The 10433-nt window shown below is 47.9% G+C and overlaps 1 protein-coding gene across 1 annotated transcript; it reads right to left on the reverse strand.

The window, feature by feature from the left end:
- Nucleotides 1–238: 238 nt before the first annotated feature.
- On the reverse strand, nucleotides 239–10104 carry Nr2f1 (nuclear receptor subfamily 2 group F member 1). The gene is made up of 3 exons (XM_027927850.2): nucleotides 9342–10104; nucleotides 6364–6891; nucleotides 239–1314 (listed from the first exon to the last, which is right to left on the reverse strand). Exons 1-3 carry the CDS (start codon nucleotides 9805–9807, stop codon nucleotides 1034–1036), a joined length of 1275 nt encoding a protein of 424 aa, XP_027783651.1. The 5' UTR covers nucleotides 9808–10104; the 3' UTR covers nucleotides 239–1033.
- Between the last annotated feature and the right edge of the window lie 329 nt (nucleotides 10105–10433).

A 10433-nucleotide genomic window follows, 5' to 3' on the forward strand; every position in this document is an offset into this window, starting at 1 on the left:
ACCACTCTTGTCCTCCATCAAGGCACCCTATCCTGCTTGAGGACTCCAGCCTTTATAGAGCCCAGACCTTCACATTTACAAAACCAAGACAGTGGCTAGTTTTAGGAAATGAATGTAGTCAACTTGGTATTGGACCATAAATTTTCCTACTTCCCCAATTCTGGTAATAATTGAGCTGGAAATTAACCAGGGGGTTCTCTTGTACTGATGACATTGGCCAAACAATCACACACATGGGTTTTGCTAAATTCTTTTATTTTTGTTTAAATTTTCACTTCAATTTTAATTCTTGAAGAACAGCCTCGACAACATATATCGCACTCATTATAAGAAGCAAAGGGTTATATCAAAAATTATTAGTATAGAATCACAGGAAATCTGGTTTGGAACCAGAAAAAAATACAAAACAGATATAGATACATAGACACAGGACAAATTTTTTATAATTATTTGGAAAATGTTATTTTCCCCTAATTCTTGTTTCCTTTTTTCTTTATGCGCATACGATGTTTAAATTTTACAAAAAAATGAAAATAAAGACTAGTATTTTACAAAATGAATAACAATGTTCAGTGTGTGTGTGTGTGTGTGTGTGTGTGTGTGTGGTGTGTTTCTACATAGGATTCAGTCCATTTCCATATGTGTTGTTTTTCTGTACAGAATATATCCACATCCGTCCACAATAAATCCTGGAAGGTCCATTGGTCTCCTTCTGTTTTATTAAAATTCTTATGGTCCTCTCTTCCAAAAAATGTTTTCATTTTCTCACCAGACATAAGATCCTTTTTTCTTTCCTTTGCAACGTGCTTATAGATCTGATCCTAAAAGAGTTTCTTTTTCTCCTGGTTTGCAGCTCCAGTTGCATTTCTGCAGGGTGGGCTGCTCCTGTCCCCAGCATTCCTTCCCCTGCCTGGTCTGCCTGGCCTGCCTGGTCCTCCACACCCGGAGAGTCCCCGAGGCGTTGGAGTCCTTGGCCCGGATGAGTCCTCTGAGTTTCTAGTGGGGGCAGGGGCAGGCAGGAAGCGCCCAAGGTCTAGGAGCACTGGATGGACATGTAAGGCCAGTTGAAGCTGCTCCCAGAAAGTAACATATCTCGGATGAGAGTTTCAATAGGGGTTTTACCTACCAAACGGACGAAGAAGAGCTGCTCGATGACAGAGGAAGACACGGTGCGCAGCGAGGGCAGTCGCAGCAGCAGTTTGCCGAAGCGGCTGGGCTGGTTGGGGTACTGGCTCCTCACATATTCCTCCAGTGCGCATTGTGATTTCTCCTGCAGGCTTTCGATGTGGGCGGCATCCGACAGGCCACAGGCATCTGCCAGAGCAGCCACAGGAGGGAGAGACAGGGAGAGGGGGCACATGGTTAGCTGGAGAGCAGCAAAGGCACAAACAACAAGCCATTAATTTTTTAAAGAGAATGAAATAAGGAAGAAAAAGAAAAAAAGAGAAATCTTCCCCTCATACCTCCCCACTCTCTTCTTCACCATTCATTTCCAGATACAAATAAAAATAAATCATAATCCCACTGTAGCAGAGGGGTGTTGGAGAGAGATGCACACTCATGCAGAGGCAGCAACCTCTCTAGACTCTTTGTTTTTCCCCTTTCACTTTGGATTAAATAATGTACGATGCTGGAGCCATGTTTGCTGTATGTAGCAACCTGTCCTTGCCTGCAGGGGAGCATCCTTCTGGCTGTGCTCATTAAAGGGAAGACTTTCCCCATTTTGCCCCTAATTTGGGGGTGTTCAGGACCCCTGAAAAAGTATATGGCCTGGAGGCAGTTCTCAAAGGCTTCTTAGAGTCCCCTCTCAAAACCAAATGACCCCAACTAGAAAGCTCAAGGAGAACCTAAATTATGTACTGAACGTGGGTGTAGGGGGCCAGGTAAGGAATCATGGGCTGGCAGTGCCTAGAATCAGATCAAGCTCATGCTTTAGCAATATAGGATTTGAGATCCACTATCTATGCAAGCAAAGACTCTGCAGCAAATCCTCCATGAGAGTGTACACTTCTATCTATGCCTTAGATCAAGTAATTGAAAATTGGTCACATCTTTAAGCTGTATACCAATCAGAGGAATATGGCTCAGTTATACTAGACTGCAGAAAGGAGACATCTTTGGTGAGCAGACACAAAGCTGGGCTAGAGGCAGTAGCAGCTGCTCCGGTTCAGAATCAGGGAATAGGGAGTTAAGGGGAAACTTGGGGGAGATAGGTTTCCTGTGGTAAGACCTAAGGAGAAAAAGGTACCTCTGCACAGTGATGACATTTCAAGATCTGTGTGCTTATTTCATACCAATCAAGGCCCTTATTGGTCTTCTAAAGACATTTCAAGACAGCAGATCATACTTTATCAACAAATTTGAGGCAAGGAAATGGAGGGTTTAGGTGGAATCAGAGGAATAGAATAAAGGCTTCCATCTTAGTTCAAATACTCATGTTGTTTCTCACATTAATAATAAATATTTTAGAAATAGGAGGATCACAGAGGAGCCCTTAGCTAGTCAGGTTGACTAGAGATCAAAGACATAGTTTGCTAATATATAGACCTGTAAGAAATACATGTATGGCAATGCCCCCAAAAGGATACCATATAATTGTGAATGGGCAAGTGTGACTCTAAAAAAGACATCACAAATGATTCAAAGAGAAACCTGCATCCACTGAGTTTCTAAGCTTTATGTCCTTATATTTCAAGAACTAGGATTTACAAAGCATTCTAATACCTTCATCTACAAGGCAAGGCTATGGCCTCAAGCAAAAATACAAATAAAACTAGCAATAATTCAAGACCTTCTGAGGCAAGTCCCCTTTGACCTCAGATTCAGACTGGGTTCCTTTCAGATGTCTAATTACTCCAGCCACCTGGTTGGATGTATCCACAGTGGCTTGAATTGGGAAGCCTGTGAGATTTTATGGCCAGCAGGGCCAGGACAGAAGCTCTTTGGGGTTTCACTATTTAGAGAGTTCTGCCCTTGGTTCTACTTGCTTACCTGATCCAGTTGAATGGCCATCCTGCAGACCCATATTTACATATATCTTGCTTTACATGTATTATCTTTCATTGTGCCATGAATCCCTTTTAGCCCAAAACAATGCAATATGGAAAGAAACCATTGCTACCCAGAAAAAAAAAATTAATGATCCATATGGCAACCCCTCAGATCAGTAAAATAGTTATCTGATATTAGCAAGTAGGGTTCCCAGAGTGCAAGGTCATGCTCCTACTCCCAGATAGGTCACTTCAAGAAAGAAGCTCAGGAAAGTTAAGCTTGAGCTCTGTGCTTTCTGTTTCCATTTCTTTCCTTCTTTGGGAATGCGGTGCTTCTAGCTGGGCCTGTGGTCTCCCTACAGCAGGAGCCCTAATTCTGGACCTGGCTTCTCACCCTGGGTATTCATTAACCCCATTGCAACAGAATTTTTCCAAGTGTGGGCTGAGGATATGCACTCTCACATCAATTGGGGGATTGTGGTGGAAAAGTTAGGTAAGCAGGAGGTGAAATGCAGTACATATTTACACTCCATGAGTTATACTTCAGATAAGAAAAGGAGATGGATTGTGCAAAATTCATGTCTCACTTTTTATATGGTAGTGTCAATGTGGGAACCCTCAATATTTCTTCTACAGTGTATGGAAAAGAAATTATGTAAATAAATAACCATTACTGCTCAGGCCCTCCCGGCTTAGCCTTTGTAGTGCAGAGAATGTATTTCATGTTGTGCATTCAGAAGAGTTTAGTGTTCAGGAAATATAGATGTAATCAGCTGCCATAACTAGAAATCAAAGTTATTATTGTGCTGAAAATGGATTTATTGTATTTATGTTAACTAGATGACTCCTTTCAGAGATGGTCTCATTTATTTGAAGGAATATTTAGGTGTATGAATTAATGAATTTTTTTTTAAAAAAGTAAGTTTAGGTCACGACCTAGTCCTTGGATGCTGTCCAGAATATTAAGGATTAAACATACCATCCGGAGGCCAAATGTGAAAACCACCACAGGGGACCCCCCCGTGCCAACTTCAAATACTTGCCAGAGCAAACCACGTTGGACAATATGTCTAAAACTGTCTTTTCCATCATTCAAAGTTTGCTTAAAAGTTGGATGACTTTGAGAAGGCTACCCATGAATTCCCTTCTGGCTGGTAATCAAAACAAGTTTAGTCAAAAGTGGAAATGTTTTGTATGGGGGGGTGGGGGGGTGAATTACTACTGACAGCTCTATTTCCATTTTCAGATATTTTCCTTGCAGTTTTCCAACAAAATATTGTTAATTGTTCACTTTTAGGCATCCCTTGCACCTTGAAGACTTGGTTCAAGAAACTTCTTTGGAAAACTTTTTAAAAAAATGGTACACTTTTCACAGGAATATTTTAAGATGGAAACTTAAAAGAAAAGCATGAATAATTCCACAATGTTCCCAGCAGCCAGCACAGTCCTTGCCTCTCTCTGGGAAAGGGCATAAGATCAGTAGAGTCAAGGGGAGTCAAAGAATCTTGGGGGAACAAGGAAAAGGGAGGGAAGACCTTTCTTGAGAAGACCTCTGTCCAGCTCCAAGTCACATTTATGCTTCAAGACACCTCGCTGGATAAGGTTTTAAAATCCTAGCTTCCCTGACACTGGCTTGCTTCCTGATGAATTTGGCTAAAGAATCGGGTAGTGGAGAGCCAGCCAGGCCCCATGCCTGCCAGAGCTAAAGCAGCCTGGTCGCTGCTTCCCAGGCTCTTTGTCACTTTTGAAAAACACGTTTCCATCAGGAAGACTTATTAAGATAAAATGCATTCAAACACCAAGGAGGCTATTCAATAAATCTTCCATTTGTTTTAAGGTTTGCACTTTATCCTCTTGCAAAGAATACTCCTCTCACTAGCAGACCTGCATTTGCACTGAAAGTAAAAGGGGGGCAGTCCAAGTCCATGGCTCTGGCCACCCTGCATACAAATGAGATACTCTTGTCTAAATAAATTATCTGCTGTTCAGATCGATATTAATACTACATTTGCTACATTACAATATTGTGCAAATTTAAGAGTCATTTTAATACAATGTAAATACAATTCTTCACGCATGAAAGCCAAGAAATATTGATAGATTTTACCACTGCTTACTGTTCAACAAGGCCTTGGGAAAGTGGTTTTGCCATCTCTGCTCAAGAATGTTTTTAATTTGGCCTTTGGAGGGCCCGACTCTAGGACAGATTTATTAGAATGGTTTATTTGTTCTCCGAATGGAGGAATTAAAAAACAATAGTGCCAACAATGGTGATAAAACTGCAGCTACTCCTACTCACAGTGGGCAGGGCCCAAGACCTAGTCTAAGCAACACTGTTCCCCACCAGCCTCCTTTCTGGCTTTGTTTATATTTCCCCCCATTACCTGCTGTACAGGGTGTTTATATGTTTCCCTCTTACAGGTTACAATAATAAAAGGCGGGCAGTGTTCTCAGAGGCTCAGACCAGAGCCCTTCAAAGGAAACGTTAATGCACTTTCCTGGAAGTTAATTTGAACCATCTATCATAAGAGAAATTGTTAACATCCATGTTACCACCACCTACACTCGATTTGATATTTTCAAGGCACTACTTTAAATTTTCAATATTCAGTATATTTTGCATAGCTATGAAATTTATCTGCAGGCCCGGAATCCTCTCTTATTTGCGGATTCTACAGTATGGCTTTTGTTTTTTATCTTTCTTGTTTAGATCGAATCCGGTTTTTATGACCCTCAATAACCTCAGCAACTGCAAACATGAATGGTTTCCGATAAGGGAAAATCAGGCAGCAATAAAGTAGGATTATTTATGATTTATTTGCGTGTATTCTTCTCTTTCCACCTCTGTGTGTCTCTTTCTGTCGGGAAACTCATCCAGGGAACGTGCCACACAGAGTAGGAAGCCACATTCCCACGTTCTCTTCCTCCCCTCTCCTCCCACAGAAACGCTGAGCTCTGGCTCACACACACACACACACACACACACACCGCATACACACACACGCACACTTACACACCGTACACACGCGCAGCCAGACCGATCCACAGCACAGCCTCCCCTCCTCCCTGGTGCACACCCACCGCAGTCGCGGATCCACGCGGGGGTCTCGGCCTCTAGGCCTGGCTGCCGGCGGGCCGCAGCCGCGCAGCATCGGCTCCCGCACTGCCGCGCTCCCAAGATGGCAGCGGCGCGGCCGGCCGAGTTCCCGCGCCAGGGCCGCCGACCTACGCCAGGCCCAAGGTCCGGCGAGCGATCGGCCTCACGCCGCGGCCTCGGCGGCGCGGGAGACGCGGGAAGCCAGGCCTCGGCAGCGAGGTGCTTGCCCTGCCTCCCGGCGCGGCCTGCCCTCCCGGCGACCGACCGCAGCCTCACCTGACGTGAACAGCACGATGGCTTTGAGGCAGCTGTACTCTGCGGAATCGACGTGCAGAGCCTTGAGCTTCTCCACCTGCTCCTGAAAGATGCGGATGTGGTCCATGAAGGCCACGACGCGGTCGGCGGACATGGGCGAGGCGTGCAGGCCGGCGGCGGCCAGCAGCGGCGCCACGTGCAGCGGCATGGAGCACTGGGCCGCGTTGAGCACGAACAACTCGCTCCAGGTGAGGCGTAGTAGGGACACCTGGTCGGTGATCTGCAGATCCGGGAAGAAGGGGATGTTGCGGGCCCACTCGACGGCGCTGAAGAGCAGGCGCGCGGCCAGCTCGCAGATGTTCTCGATGCCCATGATGTTGTTGGGCTGCATGCACTGGCTGCCATAGCGCGACGTGGGGTAGGGTTCGGCGCGCAGCAGCAGCGAGATGTAGCCAGACAGGTAGCAGTGGCCATTGAGGGGGTCCCCGTTGGTGAGTGCGTACTGGCCTGGATTGGGCTGGGTTGGAGGCATTCTTCCTCGCTGAACCGCTGACAAAAGAAAGAGAGAAAAGAGGCAATGTGCATCCAGGGGGCTTGCGAACATCGCGCGCCGCAGCGCACCCGACACAATGCAGCAGCTTTTCCCGCAGCCACACACTCCCGGGCATATCTAAACCGCTGGTTCTCACAGCCCACACCTCGAGGAGATCTGGGATGAGGCCCTCCAGCTCTGCAACTCGATGGGTCCAGCCATAGCCTGCTGCCCCTGATCATCTCAGCTCCAGCGGAGCTAGGCCTGACTTCAGGGACCCAGCTCCGCAAGGGGAAGAAAGTACCATCCAACCCCACGGCTTTCAAAGAGGAACATCCAGATAAATGAAACCCCATTCACCCCTCCAGAATGAAGCAAATCAGGGTTAAGAAGAAAAAAATAAAAAAGGCGAAACCTGAGAAAGGCTGTGGTTGGAGGCAAATGCCTAGCGGCCTCCTCATTTGCAAACAAGCAGCGTTTTGCTCATAAAATGTTTCCATATTCTCTTAAAATGCTATAGTATTATCCTTAAAATAGATACAAGTTACATATCTTACTAACCACTTACAACTTTTGAGTAGAGAACAAGTATCCTGTAAACCTCCCTTCTCCCCTCCTCCCGATCGCCCCATACAAAGTTCTCACTATTAAAAGCAACAGAAAATTGAAAATTTTCAAGAAAAAGTTGAACTTACAGTAGCCAAACATTATTGAAAAAAGTGGGAAATATAATTAATGTCTGTTCTGCTCCGTGCCACTGCAACCTGCAGCCAGCTTTTGCCCAGTGAATGCACGAGCTTGCAACTGCAAAAACACTGGATTCATTAACCATCTGAATGCAAAACGTAAGCATGCTTTGAGTTCTTAAAGCTGACCAAAGTTTTTTTTTTTTTTAAATGTGTATGTTTTACTTCAACAGTGCCAACGTTTTAAATTGCCAAGTAAACAAAGACAACTTTAGGAAAAGTTAGGGCTACTGAACTCTCCCCCCAACAAATTAATATAGATATGTCCATGTACACGTAGCTGCCTTATTTCAGGTTGTGCACTATTTTCTTAAGTTTGCTTTGATTCTAATTTCAATGCAAGTTCCAGTGCAATTTAAGACTTGAAACATAATGGCTGGAATACTTTTTTTCTAATTATAGTTTTGAACTTGGCAGTTATTTTTCAATTAAATGAGAGCACAATTCAAAGTTTTTTTTTTTTTTTTCCCCTCCAAATGCCTACAAAATCTCCCTGGAGCTAGAAATGAAGTCGTCATATTTGCCTGCTCCTTGAAATCTGAAGGAATTCAATTTCTTTTCTTGTGGCATATAAAATATAATTTTAAAGTCAATTACAAGAAGGAGTAATCTGCATTCTGCAAAATTGACTGGTTCGCTAATTTGACTATAAGACATCTTTAATGATTGTCAGGAGATAAACTTTAACTATAAACAGCTAAATATATTTATAAGAAAAGTGCTGCATCTCTTGCCACATGAACATGAAGCATATCCAAATACAACATCAAAAGTTGTGTGTGTGTGTGTGTGTGTTTTTTTAAAAAAACCATACAACAGGGATTAAATGATGTGGAAGCTCATGCCAGCTGCAGTCTATGCATTATGGCCAAATCAGAAGGATGGGTAAATGCCGTTGTAAATTGTAATTTGTATGCAGTATTTAAGCAGAGGGTGGAGTTTGATGAAGAAATAAAATGAGTATCATGCTTTTAAAAAAATGACACTACTATGAAAGCACAGTTCAGTCACAAACTTTCCTTTCAAAGTAGAGGGGTGAAAACAAGGCCATAGCTCTGGAGGAGGCGGCCCCAGCTCCGTGAAGAGGAGAGGGAACCAGTGAACAGGCCAGAAGCCCCCCTTCCCCCCTAATTAGACCTACAAGTGCAATAAATCTCACTCCTCTTTTTCCAAGCTAAGCTTCCAAAAGGATGATGGAAGCAATGAATCTACTGCTCACGGTACTCCAGCCCCCAGCCCTCTCCCTTTTAAAATAAAGGGTATGAAGAGGTGGAGGGGAAAGTGGAATGAAAAAACACAGAAACTGTTTCCTGGGGGAAAATAGGCACCCCTGCCCAAGTTCATGCCAGCACATCCCCAAGCATCCTCACGCACACGCGGGAAAGAGACACACACCAAGCACATCCAACAGAGGAAGGGAGGGGATTTTAAGCCACAGCTCATGATCCCAGGGACACAATCCTGAGCAGGCAGCGGGCGGGGTGGGGGAGCCGGGGAGAGGAGCGCAGGCTGGGAGGGGGAGGCAGCGGCAGCGAGCTGAGCGCGGGGAGGGGGGGACGCTGGGGGAGGAATGCAGCGGGGACCACGGAAGCTGGGACGGGCCGGGACCACAGGAACCCCAGGAACCCCAGCCCCACACAGCAGCCACCCCGGTGAGACAGAAAGAGAGAGCCAGGAAAGCGGGCTAAGCGCGGGGAGAGAAGCAGAGAAGAAATATTCACCTTCCCGCCTCATGCCCACTTTGAGGCACTTCTTGAGGCGGCAGTATTGGCACTGGTTGCGGTGGTGCTGGTCGATGGGACAGTTCCTGTTGGCACGGCATGTGTAAGTTAAGTTCCTGCGGACGCTCCTCTTGAAGAAACTTTTGCAGCCCTCGCAGGTGAATTGGCCGTAGTGCTTGCCGCTCGACTTGTCCCCGCACACCACGCACTCGATATGCTGCTGGCTCTGGCCCGAACCGGGCGGGCCCTGGCCCTTGTCCCCCGCCGTGCCGGGGGTGGCGGGCGCTCCAGGCTGGCCCGGGGTCTGCGGCGTGTGCGGAGCGCCCGAGCCCGCCTGCTGCTGCTGCTCGCCGGCGCCGCCGCCGCCGCCGCCGCGGGCCGCCTGCGCTGCGGGGTTGGGGCCGCCGGGGTTGCCCCCGGCCACGTCGTCCTGCGGATCTCGCCAGCTGCTAACTACCATTGCCATATCTTTGGGCCCTGGGAGCGCTGGGGGGAGCCGAGCTGCTCGCCGAGGGCCGAGGGGCGCGCGGGCGCGCTGGGAGGGGAAGGGGAAGGGGAAGGGGGGAGGGGGAGGGGGCGGGGGGCCCACCGGGCGCCCCGGGGTCGCGGGAGCCGAGCCCGAGCCGGGCACCGGCCGCTGCCTCCGCCGCTGCCGCCGCTGCCGCCGTTACTGCCTCGGCCGCCCCGCTGCTGCTGCGCGCCCGCCCGCCCTGCTGGCGTTTTGTTGTGGTTCCTGCTGTTTTCTTTCTCTCTTTTTGCAGCCCCCCCAGGCTCTCAGGCTCCCCCCCCAACACCCCTGCTCCCCTCGCCCGCTCCCCCCGCGCTCCGTTCCTGGGGGGGCCGTGCTCTCCTTCCCCCCTCCCCACCCCCCGGCGAGCAAGCTCCCTTCTCTCGCTTTTTTCTTCTTCCCCAAGTTGCAAAATCAGAAATGGCACAGGCGGCAGCCGGGAGCGGCGCGGGGCGCAGCGCCGGGGGCGGCGGGCATGGGCCACGGCGCGCGCACACACTCGCCCTCCGCCTTGCCCGCACCCCCGCGCACACACACACTCGCACACACACTCGCTCACCCGCGCCGGGCGCCCGCCCGCCCGC

Source organism: Marmota flaviventris, chromosome 5 (assembly GCF_047511675.1).
Source record: "Marmota flaviventris isolate mMarFla1 chromosome 5, mMarFla1.hap1, whole genome shotgun sequence".
Lineage (NCBI taxonomy): Eukaryota > Metazoa > Chordata > Mammalia > Rodentia > Sciuridae > Marmota > Marmota flaviventris.